Genomic DNA, 23,586 nt, shown 5'->3' on the forward strand with positions numbered 1-23,586 from the left:
TTGGCCTTGGCCGAGTGCAGCCAATGGATGAGTCCCAAGCAGCTTCTCCTGCATCCTCCTTCCAGCTGGCTGGGTGCCAGTCCCACAGGGTTCTGCTGACCATCAACCTGCCTAGAGTGGGAGGAGGTTGGAAAGGTGGAAACACTCAGTTCTAGCCTGGCCTCTGCATCCCATACTCCTTAGTTTCCAATGTGGGAAGCGGAGTTGGACCCCTAGGTCCAGGAAAACCTAGAAGGTTCGTGTTGACAAAGCCTGAAGCAAATATTAGCTCTCTCAACTCCCAGGTGGGGACACTAAGACCTAGAAATCGGAGTGTCCTATTCAAGTTCACTCTGGCAGTCCCTACAGGTATCTTGCTGACTCCTCCCAGAAGCCACAGACCCTCCTAGAAGGAGGGCACCTTAGCTGATGGTGGATACTAGATCTCCCTTTGTCCACTGCCTACCCTTGCAAAGCAGGAAGTGGAGAGGTAGACTGTTGGGCTCTGAAGCCAGTTGGTCTGAGTTCTGGGTTCAACTCCAATTCCCCCATTTCTTACTTGTATGGCTTTGGGGAAGTTAGTCCCTTCCGCTGTAAAATGGGGATTACAGTACCTACCATACAGAATTACGAGGCTTATATAACCTGTGCTGAACACTCAGACAGGCTCTATATACATTTAGCTATTGTTACTATTACCATCCCCCAAGGGGACATTTAGGACCAGGAAGGAACCCCAGGCTCTTCTGGGACCCAAAAAGGTTTAGGGCTCTGCTGAGGCTTTTAGCCACAGCTTAGGTCAGCCTCCCCTTAACAGCCTGGATTTGGGGTCAGGAGCCCTGTGTTCAAGTCCTGACTTTGTCACCATTTAAGTGGATGGCCTCATCAAACCTTCTCCCTCTCAGCCCAGCTTCGTTGGTGAAATGGATGAAGTATGGAAGGTGTTAGGAGAATCAAATGTAACAGGGGCCATGGACTCTAGAACTCATCCGGGTATAAAGCAGAATTCATACCCTACCTAGAATTTTGTCCCATGCTCTCCCGACTTAACCCTAGGATCCATGGATCGTGGGATGGGGGGTAGTGCAAGGGAATGAGGGCCCTATGTTGACTGCCCCAGTGCTTTTCCATAACACAACAAGCATTTTCAGTGGGTTCTCCTTGAATCCTCACAACACTGTGAGATAGACAAGGCAGGGATCAGTAGCCCCAGTTTACAGGTGAGGGAGTAGAGGTTCACGGATGCTACATTATTGGGTCCCAGGTGTTCTGACTTCTGGTCCAGGGCTCTTTCTAAGGGAGCAGATGCCTGACTGCACAGCTGGGCCCTTGGGAATGGCTAAGGTCCAAGTCTGTTCTCCCTACCTTCTCTGGGCTTGGGCGATGATCTGGGCCACTTCTCCCCATTGACAGGTCCACTAGGGGCTTGAAAACACAAGCATCCCTGAATGACAGAGTGAGGGGAGTCCCCAGGGCCTTGAAGGCCCTGCTTATGAGACTAAGGGTATCATTAACTGGGCCAGTGAGGGAACTGGGTAGAAACTGCTTTGGTGCCAAGGGCTCTGCTACCACACTCAGCCCCAACATGGCTATGGTCTTCTGCCACCACTCCAGAAACCAGGCTCATTGTGGTCAGTGGCTGTGGGGTAGACTTTGCAGCTGACCAACCCTCTGAAGAGAGGGGGGAGAGAGGAAGAATGAAGAGGGTTCTTGGGAACAGCTGAGAGGAGGCGCATAAAAATGCTTTGTAAATGTTGGAGCTCAATATCGCGAAGGGATTGTTATTCAGACAAAGGGTCTGGGGCTCCACTCAGAGAAAGTCTCCCCTTTCAAAGGCCCTGGGAGGCAGTGGAATTTCCCACTCATTTATGCCTTTTACAGTGTTGCTTCTCTATCAGACAGAGATTCTATAAAGCTAGGAAAAGGGTGCAGGCTTTACTCAGTTGGATAGGGAGCCAAGCTAGAAGACAAACTCCTGGGAGAGAAGAATCCAACTGAGCTCCACATAGGGTTAAGTAGGTCCTGCTGTGCACGCTGGTGCCTGGCCCGGGTGGGTGGAATTCAGCTATGAGTGCTGTGATAGGACCGTGTGCACCCAAACCAGAGGATGGCAAAGGCACCATGTGTGTGCTATGGTACACCTGGACCAAGCTGATCGGCCTTTATCAGGGAGAGGTGTGGGACTGGTTGTCTTTAACAGGATGCCCAAGGTTCTTAACAGCCATTTTCTCAGCCCTGTCGGGATCTAGCCACATACGTCCTAAGCCAGTTTATGCTTCATAGTCAACAGTCCCAAAGCCTGAGGGAAGAGTCAGGTTGACAGGGAAGGACCTTCAGAAGGATTAGGATGAAGATCACAACGCAAGACACCAAGAAAGAGGCAAGAGGGGCAGGCAGGTTCAGGAACCTTTATTGAGGGTCCTTATGGGAGGTGTCAGGGCTGTGGAGCTTAGTGCTGGACTCTTCGAATGGACTGCAGCAGCCCAGTGTGGGCCTGTGTGCCAAATTCACTGTAGTTTCGGAACTCCCCACTGTGCCGGTCCCGCTCCAATACATACTGGTAGCCTCGATAGCCTGGGTACTGGTAGGCCACCCACCTAGGCCAGTGAGATCACAGGGGTGGTGAGCAGGCTCTGCCCCCACCCCCATCAATGTCCCCCATTAGCAGCCCTCCTTTTGCAGCCCCAGCCCCTAGCTCCAATGCCATTGCTTCAATTTTCCCTGCAATGATCTCTCTCCCCTATTCCCACTCTCGATTGCCTCTTCATCCATCTTTTTAAAAATCCCTTTCTCTATCCCCACATTGGCCCTCTGACTCTTATTCTCCTATTCTCTGCCCCCCCCCCAGTCTGTCTCCATCATCTCACTTCTCCCGGTCCCCCAGTACTCAGCATCTCTTTACTATGTCTCTTAGCACCCCATCACCTTTCCCAACCCCCCTCCCTGGTCTCCATTGCCTCCCTTCTCTTCCCATCTCCCCTGTTCCAGTCCTGGGACTCACGCTCCAGAGCTGACTTTGAGAGAACCCACATCCTTGCTGGCCCAGCCCATGGAGGGCAGGGATGGGTAGTCATCAGTGAGTTCAAACTTGCAGCCCTGGAAGTTATCTCCCTCAAACAGGGTCACACGGCTGTCACTGTGATTCTGAAGCACAGGAAGGTGGGAGTGGTCAGGTTAGGCCCTCCAAAGAGGTATTAATGGGTACATTCTCAGCCCGACTCTCCCCACTTTGCCACCCAACACAAGCTCTGCAGACACTTTGGCTCCACAAGCATTCCCAAAGATCACTCCATCAGGTCCATAGCAGGCTAGGAAGCTGGGAGGCTCAGAAGTCCCTCGCCTAGTCCCTTCTATGGCTTTGGGTTGAGATGGTGAGACTGAGGGTTTCCCAGAAACCCTTCCAGGTCAGGACTAGAGAGCATCTTGTAATCTGGACCTCTTTGCAGAAGGAAAATCAGGGATCCTGAGAGAAATTTGGCCCATGAACCAAGGCAGTTTTCTTAAGGGCCTCATTGACTACTCAATCCCCTGTGCAGCACCTTGGGAACAGCCTCTCATAGGGTAAGGCCCAACTGAGGGCTGCCAGATGGCATAATCATAACAGACAGGCCAGGCATCAGTGTTGGCTGAGTCTGGGCTTCCATAGTCCTAGGGCCTTCCCCTCCTGGAATATAGAAGCTAGGCTGAGTCAGCATTTGCTCTTTGCCCTCTACCTCTCAGCCCCAGGCCTCAACAGTAGGGTACCTAAGTCAGCACAAGTGAGAAGTGAGATCCTCCTGTCCAGTGATTCATTTGATTCATTGCCAACACTTCCCCCACATACATACACACAGAGATTGATCTCTTCTCAACAATGATCCCTGAATTGAGTTCTAGTCTCATCACGTTAACGCTTGTGTCCGAGGGCAAGTCACTTTGCCCTTCTGAGCCCCATTTCCATTCCTGTATATGAGGCTAACAGCAGCCGTCCCAACCTTACAGGACTGTGTGATGGCAGAAGCACTCTTTAACAGGTGTGGACGACATGATGTGAGGAACATGGGTGCTCAAGACAGGCATGGGCTTGGTGCTGTCCGTGGTGCTGATTTTTGGGCACCTGACTGAGGTCCACTGTTCCAACTTTCAGGGACTCTTCTGGTTCTGGAAGTAATGCCACTACCACTCATCTAGGAACTGTGTTTACACATTCCCATACACTGGATGGACAGCCTTTATGAGGTGCCATCGTGGGATCAGGGTCTGGAGTGAGGAGGTAGGAAGCAGAAGGGGAAGGGGAAGGCTGTGCTTACTGCGCAGAGCACTGGCCGGAAGGAGAGCAGCTGGTCGCTGTGGTGGCCACCACTGCCACTCCAGGCACTCCAGCGAGGATAGTCACCCTTCTCCAGAATGAACTGCTGTCCCTGGAAGTCAGGGTACTCAAAGGCCACCCAACTGGGGAAAGACAAAGAAAGCTGGGAGGCATCTGCCCCAGGCTCACTCCTTCCTCTATCCCCACCTTGATTACTGTGATCGAAAAGACTGAGAACCCCATCTTTTTTCTCCAACCCCAAGTCCTTACCCTGACATACACAGCGCATGGCAATATGGCCCCTCTAGAAAAACTAAAGACCGTATATAGCTGCTATCTGGGGTTTCAGGGATCCAGGCTTCCAGCTTAGCCTCCCCAGGATGAAAGGAATTTTCCAGGTTCTGAAGATCACCTACCAACGGTTCCTACCTCGAGGATTTAGGTGCCTGCAAAGGTAGGTGTAGGAACCCCCCAACCTGCGGTGGCAATCTGTGATAACAACAACCTGCAATAATCAGAGGCCTCAGCTCTCCCAAGCACCCCAGGCTCTCAGAGACCAGGATGGAGCGAGAGGGAGAGATTTAGCTTCTTTTGTTACACCAAGTGCAGAACTATCTAGCTGCACAGAGAAAAACTCTGGGGAGGAAATAACTACACTGGGAACGCCTTCAGGGTTCAGGCCCATCTCACGGGGCTCCCAGAAAGGGTTGCCTCTCGCCTTTATCCTTTTAGTTCACATGATTTGTCTTGTGGCACGTGGGGGAGTTCTGGGAGGCCAAGGGGTTTCCCATGTTGGTCAGTCTCAGGCAGGGCTAACAGTCTGGGGAACGGAGGGCTGAGAGCTGAGGTCCCAGGCTCGGAGCTTAGGCCAGGGGAGCCCGGCGGCCCCCAACCCAGCCCGGCCTCGCCTGTACCATCACTCACGCGCCATTTTCCACCTTGACGGAGCGCACCCTGCGCAGGCCTCCGCGCTCGGCGATGTTTGCGCAGTCGCTCAGCAGCCTGCAGCGGCGACCCTGGAAGTCCTCCTCGTCCCAGAGCGTGAGGCTGGCGGGCGGCGGGCCCGGCGCGGGGGCGCTGCTCATGCCGCTGGGGAGAGAAGGGTGGGACCAAAGGCTCAGCGTCCCTCAGCCCCCATCCGGGGCCCAGGCTCGCCCAACCCGGGTTGGGGGTGAAGAACGCGGGGCTGGACCAGGGCCGCTAGAGGCTCTCCCTCACCTCGCCCTCCCCCGCCCCGGAGAAACCCTGCCCCAGCACGGAGTATTCACCGGGTGGGTGAGCGCGGTACTGACGGAAAAATGGAAAGGCTGCGCGTGGGCCGGGCGTGCGGGGCTTTATACCCGGCCTCGCCTCCCCTCCCCGCATTCCCTCCCGCTGGGGTGGGGGGAGCTGAGTCAGCGGGCAGGCTGCGGTCAGTTCTGGTGTCCTCTGGGGAGCCGAGGCCTTTCCCAAAGCCACCAATCTGGCCCCAGCCCTCCGGGATTACAATAGAAAGTGCTGAGGCACACGTCCCGCGCCCGCCACAGCTGAGGCTGACTCCGCTTTTTCTTTATTGGGGGCCTGAGCCAGGCAAGGCGCACCCGAGCTCTGGGCAGAACGCGCCCTCCCTGGCCCGGACACTTAGGGATGGAGATACCAGGTCACCCTGGGGCCGCCCGGCTAAGACCGCCAATTCTTGACTGGAGGGCGCGGGGAGTTCTTCCCAACGTCTAAACTCCGCCTCTTCCTCAGGCTTAGGTCAAGGCCTCTCTTTGGGGCCCCGCTGGGCAGGAAGGGTAGACACGACTTTCCGCAAGAGACTTTCCTCACGCCCCTCAGTCCTCTTTTCCCCGGAGGATCGGCCCGTTGTGGCTCCTTTCCACCCAAGCTTGAGTTCCCAGAACCGGCTCTGCGGTCCCGGAGTTTTCACCCGCAGGACTCGCCGCGAGGCGGCGCTGAACTCAGGGAGAGTGAACCGCCCAAGGGAGGACGCGGATTTACGAAGCGCTTAGAAATAATAGTAGCTAGGGAAGTGGCTCGGTGTGGTAGGTAGAAAGAATATTTCAACCTTAGCGCGACTCTCCCAATCGCCACACCGAGCTCCAGGGTCTGAGAGCTCTGGTTGGGAGTGAAGGGCCAAGGCTCTTACCCTCATTGCCAGCGCCCTGTGTGTCGGGGAGAAGTGTGGGAGGGAGAGAAGGAGGAGGAAAGGCTTGGCGACCTAAGGGAGGCTCCAGGGAGGACATTTCCTCACAATTGACCGCGGAATGTTCCAACCATCGTAGCTCTCAATGAGGCACAAAGACTTCTGGCAAAATTGTGAGTTTTCCTTAATGGAGGGGCTATTCCAGCAGAAGTGGAGGGGAGAGTGAGAAGGGAACTAATAATATTTTGTTGCTCCTATGAGCCAAGTGCTTTCTTTATAGACTCAAGAACAGTCGAGAGCGGTAAGCTTGGATATACAGATGTGGGAACTGAGGGTCAAGGGTGCGCCGACCTTTGGCCAGATTCACAAAACCGGTGTCGAAGCAAGATTAGAATTTAAACCTTTTGACTCCAAAGCCAGTCCTCTTGCCACTCAGCCTCTTGTGACTAAAAGGACTCATAGGCCAGATGCAGCCACCTCCAGCTCCTGGCAGGCTAGCCATGCTGACTGTCCATCTTTTCTCCCAACTGCCCAAAGCTCATTTCCACCTCAGGGCCTTTGCATTTGCTGTTCTTGTTGCCTGGAGTGTCTTGGTCAAAGACTTTGGCATGCTGGCTTCTTTATTACCTCCTGAGTGATGCTGTTCCTGGCATTTACGATTCATCATACCACCCTGTTTTCTTTTCTTCTGTTTTTTAAAATGTTTTATTTAATTTTCAGAGAGAGACAGAGCAGGAATGGGAGAGGGGCAGAGAGAAAGGGAGATACAGAATCTGAAGCAGGCTTCAGGCTCTGAGCTGTCAGCACAGAGCCTGATGTGGGGCTCAAACCCACAAACCCGTGAGATCATGACCTGAGCTGACGTCTGAAGCCCTAGGCTTAACTGAGTAACCCAGGCACCCCTCACCCTATTTTCTTTACAGTGTTTGTCACTCTAAAGCTGTCTTCGTCTTTTGTTTATGTGTGTTTATGGCTGTACTGAGTGTCTCCCTTGCTAGAGTGTAAGCTCTGTTTAAGGAGGCAGGGGCTGTGTCAGTCTTGTTGTTATCCTCAAACCCAGCATAGGTGCTCAATAAAACATGAGTGAGTGAGGCAACAAAGTGGTCAGGCTGGGCCATATGTCTGGGGGGAGGGGAAGAGGAGTAGAGGAAATTACCCAGTGAGAGAGCTAGGGTAATGGTTTGCCCACTCTACCAACTCCCCCCCCCCCCACACACACACACAAATTCTGGAGTGCTGAGAACAAGTGCTGGGAGCCACTGGAGCCTCCCTTGGGTCTCTCTTTTCATTGGTAAGGAATAGCTATTGAGGATCATAAGGTGTGTGAAGGTGAATGCCAAGAATAAAGTGCCCTAAAACTGAGAAGTAAAGCACAGTTAGTCATATTTGAGTCACAGCAAGGACAACCACATGGGGTTGACTGGAGACGGGGTCAGAACCATGCCAATTCCCTGATTCCCTACCCTTGGTGGGCGGTGGTTGGAGAAACACAAATAGGGTATACTTTCCCCAAATCCATAAAGAAGTACAAACTATCGAGGGAGGCAAGAGCCAGTCCTGGATTCTTCGTGTCCTGGCCCTTGGACTTTGCCTGGACATGGTGGGAGGTGAGAACCTGAATCTCTCCTTCTCTCCCTTTACCTCCCTCTTCCTCCATCTCTATCAGAAATTCTGGATTCGGCCACCAGGAGGCGCGGGCGGGACGCGACGGAGGAAGCGGGCGAAGAGGGGTGAAGTGGATGAGGGAGTTGGTCCGGGGCTGAGGTCGGAGGGGCGGTGAGCGCGGGTGGCGAGTGCGTCAGGCTGTGCGTCTGCGCTGTTCCGTGACGCTGGCGCTCGGTGTCAGCTTCGAAGGTGCGCTGGTGTCTCTTAGATGGACAGTGTGTTTGCGGGAGGTGGGGCGGGGGTCCTGGGCGCGGCCCTGAGATTGGGGCTCCGCCTAGGTGGGCAGTTTCCAGTTTCTCAGCTGGCCAGACAACCACATTCTACAGTAGGGGCGCGCGCTCGCGGGGTGTGTGTTCACAGGCCAGGGAAGTAGTGGGGAGGAATAACAGCTGAGATCCAAATTAGAATTAGGAATCAGGCTGGGATTTGGGGGTGGAGACCCTTTGGGTGAAAAAGGACACCGCCCCTTTTCTAGTCCTAAATTCGGCTTGTGGCTCTGCTCTAAGAAGCTGTGAGGCACTAGCCAGCCTCTTCCCTCCTGCATACCTCAGTTTCCTCATCAGGAAAATGGTGTGTAGGGCCCATTCATTGCTCCCCCTAGTTGTAGATGTCTGTGCCCGGCTCTCTCAGAAATGGGCACACCCACCAAGACCACCGATAGGCAGTTGCCTAGTCCTCTCTCAGGGTCCCCACATCCCCCAGACCCCTCCCTGGCTCTGGGCCTCAAAGGCATGGAGAAAGGGAAGAATGACCCACTGAGGGGAAGGGGCTGTCAGGTGGCCCTGCCTGGTGTGCTGGAATGGGACTCTGGGATCCCTGTCCCTTTTCTGTGCTATGGACCCCTGTCCCAGCCTCCTTTCTCCTTTCTCTGGTCCAGCTCCAGCCCCCCAGCTTCCCCCCACCCCATCCCAATCCCCTCCTAGCCCCCTCTCAACCCCCAGCAGCTGGTCCTGTTTGTTTTCCCAGCTCAGTTGCGCTCAGAGCTTCCTGAAGGATGGATGCACAGGTGGCTTTGTTTGCCAGCTCAGCACCCTCACCCCTACCTCCTCTGCATCCACGGCCTCAGCCTTTGGGCATGGAGGGGGAAGTTAGACAAAAAGAAAATGGTGTCCCAGATCTACACTGCCAGGAGACCTCAAGATCTCATAGGGATCTCATCACCCTCAAAGAACTCCTACCCGCACACTAGCCAGCCCTGCCTCTCTTATGAGGACTTTCAGTCCCATAGAGAAATCTTCAGTCACCTTCCTCACGATTCTTCAAAATCTCACAAGGCACCTGAAGATCCCAAAGAGAAACCAGCAGACTCAGTCCTGTGTTCTAAGAACCTGTGAGGCCCTCAGACCCCAGTCAGATACCCATCCCATAGGGGACGTGCACGCAGATCTGACAAAGAAACAACCTGATCCTGGGCTCCCACCTAGGTCTCTATTCTCTCCATGTAAAGGCCCTGAGAATCCCCAGGGACATCTCCCTCACCCATCCCTGAACAGCCTGACTTCTCCGTATGGCCGGCCAGCTTAGAGCAAGCACCCAGTGGCCAATGTCCTCTCCTCAAGTTGGCCTGCTCCCACCTCATTTCACTGGGAAATCAGTCAGGGCTTTGGTGACTGAAGATGCAAATTCTGTGACTGGGGCCCTCCCTCCCCTGGTCCCACCACAAGCCTCTTCTTTGCAGCCCCCCCCCCTCCCCCTTCTAGAGCCTGGAACTGGCAGAAGGGCACTTTCCCTGGGGCTGTGAGATCTGGTCTCCTGGGAGACAGAGATAACTGAGTGAGAGATCAGTTCAACTCAGGCAGGGTCCAACAGCTGGCCCCAAAAGAGTGGGGGGGGGGTCCTGTCGGGGTGGGAGCCCCACCCACATACCCATTGTCTTACCCTGCTAGAAACAGAGCCCCTCTTCTCTGCCCCTCAGTAGGGTGAAGAGCTGGCTACCATCCGGGGAATTGGGAGGCCCCTCCCACTACCACCCGCTCACCAGACGCAAAGCGATGGGGCTCACACAGGGCAGCAGGGAGAGGGCACGCGCATACATGCATTCACACGGTTGCAGGCACGCAGACAGATCCAGCAGGCATCACATGCGATCACTCTCCTAGGATTCAGTAGACCCCTCCAAATCACACTCATTTATGGGCACACACTTGTTCACTCACTTATTCCTCAAACGTTTAATACAATGTGCTGTGTGCCACTCTGTGCTGGGTGTTGGAGTACAAGTACGCCCTTCGCTTACACATGCACATATCCCATTCCACGGCCACGGAGAGGAGGAGAGAAGGTGTCTCAGTCACCCGCCCCTGATCATACAGACACTGAAGGGTTAAGAGCGCTCTGGAGTCTTGCGCCAAAGCCTGGGTTCAAATCCAAGCTCCCCTGCATATAAGCTGCACTCTACTTCTCAGTTTTTCCCTCTGTAAAATGGGGACAAGTCTTAAAAAATGTGGTGGAGATTTAGGTGCATGTAAAGCACAGAATTGGCGTGCCATATGCACCCAATAAATGTTAGCTGCTCTGTCATTGTGGTTGTGGTTATAACTGGCTTTGCGGCATGGTTTACCCCGCCCCCCACACCCGCAGGCTGGGCTGGGCTGGAGGGAGGAGTCAGGGCAGCAGGCAGAGCTCTGGGATCTGCATCCCCTTTTCCACATTGGCCTTGTGGAAGCCAGCCTAGTACTCAGGAGGGAGAGCCTTCCTGCTTCACCCCATTCAAGTTGCTCTGCTCTTGATCTCAGTTTAGGAGATCATGAGTGGGGAGGGTCCGAGGGGGTGTATCTTAATGTCCTTTGTTCTTGTTCAGGCCTCTGCTCTTCTGGAAAGAACATTTGAGAGTGGAACTGGGGACCTGACTTCAGGTCTGAGGCTTTTCTGGCTCTATAGGTGCCCTTGGGCAGGTCATTCCCTCTCTTGAGGCCCCAGTTTTGTACTAACTGCTGACCCTGGAAGGGCCCTCCCAACCCTGACTGCTGTGATCCTGTGATGCCTCAGGAAGGCTCTCTCCCCGCCCCACCCGGCCTCTGCACACCACCCCCCACACCTAGCCAGAGTGAGGGGGCGAGTTGCCAAGGTCGCCATGGGGACTAATCTCTAAGAAGGTCAGTGAGGCTCTGGTTCTGCCTTGGCCGGATGGGGATTAGCACCTGGGTATGAGGCCCCCTCCCCCCCCACTGGTGCCTCCACTCCCAGGTCCCCTGACTCTCACATAGACCCTGGGTACCCTCTGCGTCCAGAGGTTCCAAGGCTGAGTCACAACCAGCAGGTGGGCAGGGGGTCGGTCAGCTGCCACAGCTGTCTGTTTCTCCAGCTGTGGCCAAGACAGAAAAGGGCAGAGACGGAGTCAGACCCAAGCCCCTTGCTGCTCAGTGCCCAGTAGGGCCAGAGCCTTGCCCCTCTTCATCTTTTGCCCTTTAATGGGGAAAGATGGGTTTCTCAAGAGAGGGGTATCAGCCCCACCCCCAGCCTTGGCTATAGAAGCCACTTGTCTCTCCTCTCTTGGGGGTAATTTGCCGCAATGTGGGGTTGGAAGCTGTTTTCACATGGTGGACCCCTACCTCCACAGACACTGTGCCTTCCACCTCTCAATACCCTGACCTTTGACCTGGCACCTTGGAATCTCTCCATCTCTCTGAATTGTGCATCTCTTGTTATGTCACGTTGCCTCTGTGTCTCTGCCTCCGTCCATTTTCTCTGGTTTCTCTCCGGTTGTCTCTGCCCTCTCTCTAGCTCTGGCTTTCACAGGGGGATGATGAGAGGGCTGCAGCTCCCCCTTCCCCATCCTGAAATCTTCCCTGTGTCTCCCATCCCTTTGGGCTGCACCCTCTATCCTTCTATCCTGCTTGTGTTTTCTGCTCTCCTCCTCCCTTCCACATTTCTCCTCCACGCTTTTCCCATCCCACCGCCACCCGCACTCCCACTGCTCAGTCCCTCTTTCCGCTTCCTCCACTACCTGTCTCCTCCCCTGCCTGGGGTGCTGACAGGGATGACAGGAAGCAGGCTCTGGCTAGGAACAGGAAGGGGGAGGGGTAAGGGGGCCCCTCGAACGCCAGCTGCTGAGCACCCCCCCTCCCAAGCCCCGCACCTGCAGGCCAGCCTGGCGCCTGGAGTCTCCGCCCCTGGCCAGGCAGGGAGGAGGGACCTGGACGAGAGGCCCGTTCCCTGGCCCTGGTCTGGAAATGTGGGTCTTGGGGACTGGGAGTGGAGTTCTGGGGGAAATTAGGCCCTGGGGGGGGTGGGGTGGGGAAAGGCAGTGGCTCTCAGTCACAACGGCCTCTGGTGGCCTGCCCGCTGCTGGCCTCATTCTTCCCACCCCCCCCCCTTAACTGTGGGGGCAGTCATTTCAGGGGGAGAGTTCTTCATTGTGCAGCCCCAAGATTTGGAATCCCAGCCAAAGGTGGGGAGTTTTCACCCCCTTCCACGATTAGGGAGGGGAAGAGGAAGCCCTCAACGACACAGGGAAGATGTGCCAGTGCTGGGTCAGGCCCCTAACAGGCAAATCATTCAGTGCCAGGCAAGGAGCAGAGGGCTGGGCCCAGGACAGAAGCCTGGTCGGGGACCAGGATGGGGACTGCACATATCCCAGCATGGGGACCCATGGATGCCCCCTCCCTGGGGCTGCTGCAGTCCACCCCCTCCCAGAACTGCCTGGAATCTGTCAGAGCCATCTCATCCCCTCCCCCTCCCTTTCTCTGTGCAGAGGACTCAGCAGATCCCGAAGGCCCTGCGGGTAGTTGGGTGGGGGTGACGGGGGGGGGGGTGAGGAACAAGTGGAGGAGACAAGCCAGCACCTCCAGAAGCATCCAAAATGGAGCTGGAAGGGACCAGTGACTCCTCACCCTCCTCTTTCACTGGGGGCTACCTCTGTCTGGGAGTACAGTTCCTACCCCATGATGCTTCCTCACCCTAAGGGGAAACTGTAGCTCCTTACTGCTGTCCAAGGAGGCTTCCCTCCACCTACGACCCTCTCTCTGGGGCTAGACCAGCATCACCATCAATGTTGAGAGAGGAGGAATGACGGACACCTGGAGTGAAAGGACAGAGACTCAGCTAAGGGCTCACACTGACCTCAGGCTGTGTGTGGAACCCTCAGTTCTAGACTCTCCGGGGCAGGAGGCCAGGGGTCTAAGGCAATCTCCACCCCCCTCCCTCATGTCAGATCTTAACACTTTGACTCCCTGCAGAAGAGGGACCGGCTGTCTCAGGTTTGGTTGTGGCTAATGACCCGTGGACTCCCACCTAAGATGAGGGCCACTGAGACCCACCCTCTCCCCCAGCTGCATATAACAGGAAGCCTTGGGATTATGAAGTTTAAGAAAGGTGGTTGGCTGTGGTGCCTGGGGACCCCACCTGGCAAGGGCTACCAGGCCCCATTTGTCCTTTTCCATCTGTCTGTCTGTCTGTCTCAGACACAGGAAGACTGAAAGAAGGGCCAGGGAGATGGCAGGGAGCGAACCCTCAGGATGTCAGCACCAAACAGATGTGAAGGAGCAGACTTGATCTTCATCTGGTTCTAGCTCCCCCACCCTGATTTTCCACACCTCCTCACAGCTAACACTCCAATCCCTCGAAGGCATCCAACTTCCCAGATAAGTGGCTCAGCATTATTGCTAGAAGCCCCGAAACCAGGATCTGGGGACTGGTGAGGCCCTTGCCCAAGGCCAGACCAACCCCTCTGAACATACAGGAAAACCGAGGAAAGGCTGGGAAATGACTTGCCCAAGGCCAGAGAGGTCGCTGGGACAGAGAGGGACTAGAAGCTGGGTTTCCACCTCCAGAAGGGCTCCTGTTTCGGCCACAGCCCCCTATGCCACCCGGTGGAGCCTGCTCAGCCGGCCCATATTACCCGGAATCGAGCCGGGCAGCCCCGGAGTTGCGGGCAGGATAAGGCAGGGCGGGCGGGGCCGGATGGGAGCCGGATCTTCCCCGGGAGCGGCTCGCAGCCTCTCCGACCCGTATGGCGGCGGCGGCGGCGGCGGCGACGGCAGGTGCCTGCGTGGCGGTCGGGCCCGGCCCCGGGGCAGATGCTGAGAGGCCACCCCTGCCTCACGCGAGCCGAACGAACAAAACGCTCAGGTCCGGTTTGTGCGAGGGGCTCGTCGCGGGGCGGGAGCGGAAGGCCCGGGGCCTGGCTGTGGCCCTTGGTGATCTCCTGTCCTGGTCTTCCGCGAGCACAGTGCCACACAGCGCTCCGCTAGCCGCCGCCCTCACCTGCGCGCATCTGCGGCTGACACGTCGCCCGCCGGGGCGGCCACCGCAGGTGTGCACCTGGTCCGCCCCTCCCTTCCTGGCCACCCTTCACCTGGCCGGGCCGTGCTTGGCTTGGTCCCCAGCCCACTCCCCGGAGCTTGTGCGGGATTCTGGGCTCAGCGAGCCCTTATACGGCCTGCTCAGTCCCCGCCCCTAGTCACACACACACACACACACACACACACACACACACACCTGTCCGGGCGCCCGTTTGCTCCAAGCAAATATTGACTCAGAGGAGGCGGAGCGCCCCCACCCCCTCCCCACCCCTGCCAGGGCTCTGGGGCCTGAGCACTTTGGAGGCCTTGGCCGCGGGGGTGGAGGGGGGGTGTCGGGGACCTGGGCGCCTCTGGAACAACACCAGATGTCACTTTTCCACCCACCTGCCTCTGGGGGGGGGGGGCGGAGGAGCAGAGGATAGAGGCTGCCGGGAGGAGGTTAGGGGGAGTGAGAGGGGAGGTGGGTATCCTGGGGGACGAGGGACACTCCCTAGGCTGGTGATTCAGATTCACGATGGGAATCGCTTAGTCGGGTCTGTGGCCCGCTAGCTGTGACCTCCACCCGCGTCCCAGCGTCTAGCTCAGCCCTCCGCGACGTGCCTTGGTTTCCTTTCCTTCTCAGCTCTTAGCAGAGCCCCAGGAGCCCGGCAGATGCTGAGAAAGGGCTGGCGATGGAAGGACCCAGCCTCGGAGCAGGCGCAACAGGGAAAGGGGAGGGGTGGGCACCTCGCCGCGCGGCCACCTGCTGCTCGGACTAGGCCGGGAGCTCAGTTCCTGTCCACCAGGCAAAGGCCAGCTAGGCCCCGCCCGAAGCGCCCTCCACTGGCCAAACCAGGTCCAGCGCCCGGCAGAGAGCGGCGGGAACTCTCGCCCAGCTGCGCTGTGGAGCGGAGAGGCGCAACTTTCCAGCACCCAAATCTGCAATGAGTCGCTGCAGTCCACCTCAGCCACTCCAACCATCTGTCCCTCCCAGAACGCGCGCGAGAATTCCTCCTAGGTCGGGGAAATAAAGTCAAGGCAGATACGGGGGGAAAAAAAGGCTATATGCTTTACTGGCGGGGCGGTGGAGATGGGGTCCTTAAAGCAGCAAGTCCGTGGGGCGGGGCGCTGACACCTGCAGAGTGTTGGTAGGGGGCGGCGCCACCGGGCGGGGCACCTCTGCTTGATGCAGCCCGAGGGGCGGCGCCGCCAGCAAGTCTGGAGTCACAATCCTGGAAGGCAGACAGCCCCAGTAAGGCGTTGGAGAGAGGCTTCGGGCCGAGCCAGCCCGCCCCTGCCGTCCCTCGCGCCCTTCGCGCGCAGTCGGCGCCCCCACCTGGAAACGCTGAACGGGGGCAGGGCGATGACGCGCGGCCGGGAGGTGAGCACCACCTCCCCGCGGCTCGCCTCCACCAGGATGTTCTGGATCATGTTCTCCAGCAGCGCCTCCTGCAGGTTGGCGAACGCCGGGAGACTGCGAGTGGCGGGGACACGGGTGTCAGCACCGCCCTCTACAGCGCTCGCGTTCTCCGCTTCCTCTGTGCTGTATACTGTGTGCCCTGTGCTCTACGTGGATTCTCATTTAACTTCCTGCCCTTCCAACACTATAAGGCATCCTTGTCCCAATTTTACAGACCCCCAAATTGGGGCTTAAAAGGGACCAAGTTGCCAAACGTTACACTGGCTGGTGCCAGTGGTGAAATCCGAACCCAGGCAACTGTAGGCCCCATCTCATCTCAGGGCCAGGCTTGGGAAAAGGCATCCAGCGGTGGGAGGGTCCTGAAGGGCCCAGGTGGGGCCTAAGGAATCCCAACAAAGACAGAAAGCTGCCCCCAGAGCAGCCCCAGGGGAAGGACCTACCAGAAGAGGTGGTGCTTCTCTCTGGCCTCTAGAAACCCATTTAAGAGACTTCAGAGACTAGAACTACCCCCTGGAGATGATGTGCTAGTGAATGTTAATAGCCGGGTCTTGGAGGGAAAAAGTAAATCTCAGATTGCCTTTCTGTAAATACCCCCTGAAGGCCTTCAGCTCAGAGAGATGGGAGTGCAGCTGAGCTGGGAAGAGCCTTACACGCAGATAGAGGCTGGCCCCAGCACACCACTGCCTCCCGGGATCCTTCTGTGCACAGCTGCCCTCCAAACCCTCGCCTGGCTCTGGTTCCTCACCGGCTGATCGCCTCCTTCTCATCCTGCTCTTGCTCCTCCTTCACTATGACCTTCAGCCGCTGCTGCCGCCGCCATTTCAGGGATTCCTGGGACATGCGCTGCCGTGTGGGCTCAATCGCCATCCAGGGCAACTTCTCTTCCTTCTCCAGCTCCTCTGCCTCCAGCTCCTTCTTGCCTGTCTCCTTCACCTCTTCCAGCTCCTCTTGTTCCTCTTCTTCCTCCTCCAGCTCCTCCTCCTCCTCTTCGCTCTTCTCCTCTTCTTCCATTTCTTTCTTCCCCAGGCTCAGTTCATCCTCCTCCTGCTCCTTGCCTTTGTCTTCCTCCCAGCTGCTGGAGGATGGAGACAGGGCTGGCGCTAAGTGTAGGCTGTTGTTTTGGGCCATGAACTTGGCTGACTGCTCACTCCAGAACTGGCAGAAGTAAGGTATCTTCTCCACCAGGTTTTGGTCCACGGCCTCATGGAAGATCTTGTCTTCTAGCAGACCCCTGCATGGCAGGGAGGAAGAGAAGGTCCTTGCTGAGAGGCCTTGCAGCCCCCTGTGGGTCTCTGACTTCCATGTTCCCCAAGGGGCAGTGCCTGCCTACTATGTCTATAAATGGGTGCTAAGCGGGGAAGGAGACCTCTTAGTTGCCCCCTCTATCCCTTCTTTGGAGGAGGGCACCTCTGGGCCCTGTGGGTTCTTAGAGGCAGAGCCAGGAGGTCAGAGTCACACAGACAAGGGACAGGAGTCCTGGGTAAACAGTGAACTGGCTTGGACCTTATCTACCAGCCATGGACAGGACAAAACTTAGGATCCAGCCCTGAGGATTCCTCTAGCCAGCTCCATTAGAGCTGCCCTATCCTGGGGCCACCAGTGGAAGGACCTTGTAAGGAAGTTCTAGTTTTCAAGAAAGGAAGGGACTTCAGGGCCCATGGGGGGAACCCAGAGTTGGCTGAATGAGTGCAGAGAGATGAGGGGGGTGATGAGGGCCCGGGGGTGGGGGTTGTCACCTGATGATGGCGGTGAGACAGTCAACCAGGAGTTGCTTCTCCTGCTTGGAGACAGGGGTCCACTTGTCAGGGGATTCTTCCTCAGAAGCCACCAACTCCTTCCTGGGGCATTTTCTCTTTGGCAGCTCCCTGGAACAGGCCGTGACATTCTGAGTGGTCTGGGCAAGCCACCATGCTGGGGGTGGGGTCATGAGCAATGGTGGTGGTAATGCAGTCATGAGAACATAGATGACCTTGGGGCAGGCCCTGGCTTTGGCCCAAATATAGTGCTACTGCATTTGGGGAACCAAGCCCAAACCTGAGTCGGCACAGGATCTGAAGAGGCTCCAAGTTGGCAAGGGAAAGAAGGTGGTGGGGCAGGAAGCCTAGTGAGGTTCCCCAGGGGGCAGAGACCCCTCCCTCCCTGAGAGTTCACCGGTGTAAGAAGTGGCGGGGAAAGTCGGAGAAGAAGTTGGCCAGGAAGTAGTCGGTGGCGTGTGCACGGGCAGTGAGGCCCAAGCACAGTATGCCTGGTGAGGGCAGCTGGGGACACAGCCAGGATGGCTCCTCCTTTGAGATCTTAAGGTTCCAGCTGGCAGGCCGGTTGAGAGGTTGCTGATTCTTGATGGGTGGCAGCGTCTTCGAAAAGGGGGAGATGTGGATGACAGGGGTTTGGGGACTCCATTCCCATCACCGATGGGTCCCTAGCTCCCAACCAGGCCTTTAGGGCCAAATAGGGGTGTGACCCCTTCCTTCCAGGAAGCTGGGCCAGCAGTTGGAGGTATCTCTGGAAGCAAACAAGGATCTTTCAATTTATCCCAAGGAGATGGGGTTAGGACCTCACCTTGTACTTCCTCACAGGTTCACAGGCTGTACAATATGCCCTTCTCTGTGGAAGCAAAGAGACCTGTGCTTAGGATATAAGACGCCTAGAGGGACTCCCCTCTTCCTACCCTTCCTGCTGACCCACGGAGGGCCTAAAGCCAATGCCAGGATCTGCCGCCCTCTTGATCCCACCCAACTCCCAGTCACACCCTTTTCCAGGACTTTCCCTAAGGAAGGTCTGCCTGCAGACAAGGAAAACCAGATAACCCAACTGAAGGAAAGAGAAAGAACATGCCACCAAACATGTGCAGGCTGTCCCAAGGGAGTGTGTTCTTGTGCCTTGGAGCTTTGTGGTTTGGTGTGGTAAGAAAACACCCTCCCTCATTAAGATGTAATTCAGAAATCCCTTCTCCCATACCCTCAAGACATGATTTGCGTTCACAGTTGGGCCACAGTTTCAGAGGGGAGCAGTGCTTCCCTGGGGGTTCAGTGTGGTGAGGACAGAGGTGATCAAGGTGCACAAATACTAGCACAGGGGGGCTGTGAAACCAGAGGAAGAACTAAGATGGATGTTTAGTCTCATGCTTATTATCAGTCTCTTCCTATAAATACTAATAGCCATGTTTAGCACATGCTTACCTGGTGCCCGGCACTGTTGGAGGCACTTTTCTTGTATGACCTCATTTAATCCTTACAACAATGCTGCAAAGCAGGTACTATTTTTCTTGCATCCAAAAATATTTTTTAAACTTTTATTTTTAACCTTTTTAATATGGAAATTTTCGAATACAGGAAAAGGGAGAGAATGTACAAAGAGTCCTCCATTATCCACCACCCAGCTTCAAAAATCAGTAGCTCATGGCCAGTCTTGTATCATCTGGGCCCCACCTCTGGGCTGTCTTGAAGCCAATCCCAGATGTCATATTATCCCCATTTTACAGTTGAGAGAACTAAGATAATTAAATAGCTTGACCAAGATGCCAGAGCTAGAAATCATCAAAGCCAAGCATCAAAACTCAGCAAATTGTCTCCAGAGTCTGCACCTGAACCCACTATACCACACTGTCTTCCAGCAGAGGGTGAGCTCTGTCTTGTTTCCCCTGGGTCCCAGCATTTAGCAGGCACCCATTAAATACTGGGGCTACATGAGGCAGGGAATGGTCAGCCAGGTTTTTGTACCCAGAAGAGAGTCTCCTGGGGAGATGCTATGTTTCGTCTAATGAAAGAAAGCTAATCTAGGGCAGGCTGGCCAGTTTTGCATGTAAGACTACCTCAGATCACTACCTCTGACCCCTCTGGTAAGGTGGTCAGAAGATCTGTGGTGTTCAAGGCCCACTCTGGCCTCCTCACCTTTACTTTCTTATCTGTGATGGTGAATTCCACTTTCTGCCGCACCTCCTCACTCTTCCACTCTTGTAGCTCCTTATGGTACTGATTCAGGAGCTCCTGCTGGTGCACCTGTAGCCCAGGATGAGGACAGTGAAGGCCAAGGTCTGGAGGGTCTATGTGCTTTGGGCCCCCCTCATCCAGGGGCTGGCCCCTGCCTCTCTCTGGAAGTCTGGGGATCTCATAGCTCACCCCACACCCGAGGACTGGGAGCTCTGCCATCCCAGCTTCTCTCTGGTGCTGGTCCTACCTTGCACACTAGGTCCATGCTGTAGAAGCTGGCATGCACTGAGGTCTGCAGGGTCACCACAAATGGGATTGTCTCTTCAGGAGCCACCTTCCCTCTCATGGGACTCACAGACACCTGTTTGGGGAAGGGAGGTCTCTGGAGATTTTCAGGGATGGGATGGGGTGGGTAGGATGAGGTGGGGTGGAGCAGGTTGGACGGAGTGAGATGGTGGGACAGGATAAGATGGGATGGGATGGGGTGGGATGGAATAGGATGGGATGGGATGGATGGGATGGTGGGGTGGCCTGGGGTGGGATGGTGAGGGGAAGTTGGGTGGGATGGGGTAAGATGAAACAAGATGGGATAGGATGAGGTAGAATAGGGAGGGTCTGGAGCTCTGTTAGAGGCTCTGATTCTGTGGAAACAGGGGACTCTCACCTCCCCAAAGTCTAGAGGCTTCAGCTGCCACTCAAAGACAATGGTCTCATTCTTAGAGATGTTGTTGAGGAACAGAAGGCGGCGGCACTTGCTCTGCACAGGAATGTTTCCCAGAGAGATATGAGACCGGGACAGGAAGACATTCTGTTGGTGGAGACAACACAACAGCCACCTTGGGAGGTGAAGGAATAATAACCATAGCAACCACTACCAGTTAGTGAGTGCTTTCAACAGGCCAGGTACCATGGTAGGCAGTTCACATGCATCTGATCCTCACCATGGTCCTGTGATATAGGTATTATTATTGTACCCATTTTACTGATGTCCTGCTAAGGTTTAGAAAACATAAATAATTTTTCCAAAGATCTCTTACAGGCACAGCTGGGAGAAACCCAGTCTCACTCTAAAGCCTATGATTTTGACCATTAAAATGGGCTTGGAAGGGCTGAGAAAGGATGGCTGTAAATTAATTGGGGGATCAGCTGTTGGCTTCTTCACTGGGAACAAAACAGGGTGTCTGGAAAAACTGAGGCCACATGGAAGGGGCACTTTCTCTCTGTCTAGAGCCTGAGTGCCTCCAGGGCTAGGACTTTGCCTGGCTCTTCTTTGTGTCCTCAGGGCCTTCATAGTGCTTCTCATGCAGTTAGAGTCCAAAAAGTGGAAGGGTGAACAGGAAGATGTATGGGTGGATAATGACTGGGTGGCTGCATGGAAGTATGGATGGTTACATGGTTGGGTAAATGGGCATGTGGGTCAATGGAAGGAGATGGGTGGACGGGTGGATGAATGAATGGGTCAGACCTCCCAACAGTGAGATGTGTTTGAACTAAAGATGGTGTTACTGACCCTAGATGTCTTATAGCAAAATCCATCTAGGTCGAGGGGAGGAACTGTTTTGTATGAAGATAACACCTCACAGCCCTAAAATGGGAGAGCTTCCTTCAACCCCTTCCAGAATCCCCATCCCCGTGTCCAGAGAGGAGGGCAGGATGCAGGGCCCTGCAGCAGGTGGAGTGGCTTGAGCAGGAACTCCTGTGGGCACTAGGTGGCAGGGTAAGCCTCTCTTTGAACCAGTGCTGCCTCCTAAATCTGGAGGAGGGCTGGTTCCAGGCTTCACCTCTCTCACCTCCATCGCATTTCCTTCCTAGCTTCCCTATCCCTCCACTGGCCACCCCAGGGCCCCCAGGCTCCTCCTAGGCCTCAGGCCTTCCTACCTCCCTTCCCCCTACCTGTCCAGGAACCATCAGCCTAGAATGTATGGAGTCGTTGTCCCAAGAGGAGATGTTGTGGAAGGGGGCTGTGTCCCCCATGACATGGGGGTCATAGCCCACTCCCTGGAAGCGGATGATGGCTGAGTTCCATCCTAGGATATGTATGGGCACATCCACCTGGGAAGTTAAGAGGGTGGGGAAGGGACTGGTCAGAGCAAGGCTTGCTGAGGAGGCCAACTCCAACATCCACCCTCAATTAGCCCAGGCTGCTGCTCACTGTGTAGGTCTTGGCCTCAATCGGTGAGAAGATCCACAAGACCTGAGCCGTTGAGCCTGGCTGGATCTCCCCTTGGGGGTTGAGGCAGCTGAAGATAGGGTGATCAAAATTTTTTTCCTGAACCTGTGACAGGATGTTGGTCTGGATCTCATATGTCACAGGCACTGAGCCACCGTTATACAGCTCATAAATCTGTAAGGGGAGGGGCAGGAAGAGTGAAGTCTCCACACATCAGCTCAGGGCTGCAATGCAGACAGCCTGGGATTCTGTGTCCGCTAAAGGAGGGCAGGTTGATCTCCATGATGTCACCCTTACAGCCCCAGAGCCCCCTAACTACCTTGGGTTTCCCTTGTGGCTTGATCACCCAAGAAGTACGTAACTGTATTTTCAGACTGTGACACTTTAGGATACTCTGTAATCCTTTTTTCCCCTCCAAATTTACCTTTGTCAAGGCATAAGGGGACACTAATGCTTGTGTCTCTAGTGTTAAAATTGATAGAATTGGCCACGCATGCACCCTTCACTCTTTAGCATTTTCTAGGTCCTCTTTCTAACCACCTAACACTTTCCATATCCACCACTAGAGGCAGTCCTGCTTAAAGGCAGATAAGGGAGTGTAAGGAAGGTATAAGGTTCCTCAAGGCTAACTCCAAAGTGTGGGAATCACAGAATGTCCTGGAAGAAACCAGACATCTTCTGGTCCAATCCTTCATTTTAAGAAAATGGAAGCCAGAGAGAATAAACAGTTCATTTGGATCTAGGTCTTGCCCCCTCATCTTTATCAGCACCTGCTCCTGAATATGCTGATTTTCTTTTTCTTGCTTGGGTCACCCTCTGAGCTCCAGACCTGGTATCCAACCTCTTCCAGACAAGCCCCCTCCCCCCCATTGTCTCATAGGCATCTACAATTTGGTAAAAAACCAAAGTCTTCACTACAAAGCCTATTTCTATATGCAGTGTATCTCCTTTCAGTAAATGCTCAAACTAGGAATTCAATACATCCCAATCCCTCCCTTTCTCCTACTTTCCAAGTCTGGCCCCAGCAAGTCCCAAAGATTCTGCCTCCATAATGTAAATTAAATCTGTTCGTTTCTATCTCCACTGCCCTCTTGCAGGTCCAGACCACCATCTGTCACCATCTCATGAATGACAGAGGAAGTTTGGCCATGGTTGTGGAGATTGGCTGAGGGCACAATTGGGTCTCCTGGCTCCGGATCTGGGGACATTCTCCATCATCTATGTTGAAGGCCATGGGGGAGTGGTCTAGTCTCTCTGGAAAGCTCTCCAGGGGGCACAAGAGTCTTTGCTTCCCAGGAAGCCAGTAGAGTAGAGAGTGGTATAGGAAATCAAACAGAGCTTGGGGCTCGGGGTGCGCCCCCCCTTAGGTCCAAAAAGCCCATTCCTCTGACTCTAGGATGGATGACCAGAGGCCTCTGCTCAGAAATACAAGGACTTCTAAAAGGTTAGAAATTTCTCAGCTGTGGCATGTTTGAGAAAACACTATGTCCTGCTCTGGGAGATTTCCAATGTACATTTTCAGAGCAAAGGAACTCAATTCCTTCCAATTAATATAGAAAATTCTATAGCTTTGCAAGTATTCACATTTGTTTTTCATACTCCAGAAAGAGGTCCTTCAAGGAGAGGGAGCCAAGATGGCGGAACAGCATGGAAGTTTTTTGTGTGTCTCGCGTCCATGAAATACAGTCAGACCAACACTAAACCATCCTGCACACCTAGAAAACTGATTTGAGGATTAACAGAAAGAGGTCCTTCTTGGGAGCAGTGATTTTCAAACTGGGGCTGAGAC

General features: G+C 55.0%; 2 protein-coding genes across 9 annotated transcripts in view; both read right to left on the reverse strand.

The window, feature by feature from the left end:
* Nucleotides 1–2,379: 2,379 nt before the first annotated feature.
* Nucleotides 2,380–5,461, reverse strand: CRYBA2 (crystallin beta A2). Its single transcript, XM_015066610.3, has 4 exons — nucleotides 5,192–5,461; nucleotides 4,269–4,410; nucleotides 2,981–3,123; nucleotides 2,380–2,576 (listed from the first exon to the last, which is right to left on the reverse strand). Exons 1-4 carry the CDS (start codon nucleotides 5,350–5,352, stop codon nucleotides 2,429–2,431), a joined length of 594 nt encoding a protein of 197 aa, XP_014922096.1. The 5' UTR covers nucleotides 5,353–5,461; the 3' UTR covers nucleotides 2,380–2,428.
* A 9,854-nt stretch (nucleotides 5,462–15,315) lies between these two features.
* The window catches only part of CFAP65 (cilia and flagella associated protein 65), a 35,549-nt gene continuing 27,278 nt past the window's right edge, over nucleotides 15,316–23,586 (reverse strand). For 7 of the 8 annotated variants that reach the window (XM_027050346.2, XM_027050332.2, XM_027050339.2 and 4 more), the window contains 11 exons: nucleotides 21,780–21,971; nucleotides 21,521–21,679; nucleotides 20,292–20,435; nucleotides 19,875–19,988; nucleotides 19,589–19,696; nucleotides 18,258–18,302; nucleotides 17,850–18,052; nucleotides 17,435–17,563; nucleotides 16,444–16,929; nucleotides 15,615–15,752; nucleotides 15,316–15,510 (listed from right to left, as the gene is read on the reverse strand). In XM_027050346.2, coding sequence (XP_026906147.2) covers nucleotides 15,378–15,510; nucleotides 15,615–15,752; nucleotides 16,444–16,929; nucleotides 17,435–17,563; nucleotides 17,850–18,052; nucleotides 18,258–18,302; nucleotides 19,589–19,696; nucleotides 19,875–19,988; nucleotides 20,292–20,435; nucleotides 21,521–21,679; nucleotides 21,780–21,971 — 1,851 coding nt within the window. In that variant the 3' untranslated portion in view covers nucleotides 15,316–15,377. Of the gene's footprint in view, nucleotides 15,511–15,614; nucleotides 15,753–16,443; nucleotides 16,930–17,434; nucleotides 17,564–17,849; nucleotides 18,053–18,257; nucleotides 18,303–19,588; nucleotides 19,697–19,874; nucleotides 19,989–20,291; nucleotides 20,436–21,520; nucleotides 21,680–21,779; nucleotides 21,972–23,586 lie in introns of those variants that run through there. The other variant, XR_003417371.2, reaches the window with a different exon arrangement.

The sequence above is a fragment of the Acinonyx jubatus genome, chromosome C1, assembly GCF_027475565.1.
Source record: "Acinonyx jubatus isolate Ajub_Pintada_27869175 chromosome C1, VMU_Ajub_asm_v1.0, whole genome shotgun sequence".
In the NCBI taxonomy this organism is placed as follows: domain Eukaryota; kingdom Metazoa; phylum Chordata; class Mammalia; order Carnivora; family Felidae; genus Acinonyx; species Acinonyx jubatus.

Bases quoted from the DNA above. Each gene is read 5' to 3' on its own strand.
- CRYBA2 (XM_015066610.3), bottom strand. From the start codon at position 5,352: ATGAGCAGCGCCCCCGCGCCGGGCCCGCCGCCCGCCAGCCTCACGCTC. The intron at 3,124-4,268 runs GTAAGCACAGCC...CCTGTGCTTCAG, and splicing joins TCCGGCCAGTGCTCTGCGCA to AATCACAGTGACAGCCGTGT. The intron at 2,577-2,980 runs GTGAGTCCCAGG...TCACTGGCCTAG, and splicing joins CTCAAAGTCAGCTCTGGAGC to GTGGGTGGCCTACCAGTACC.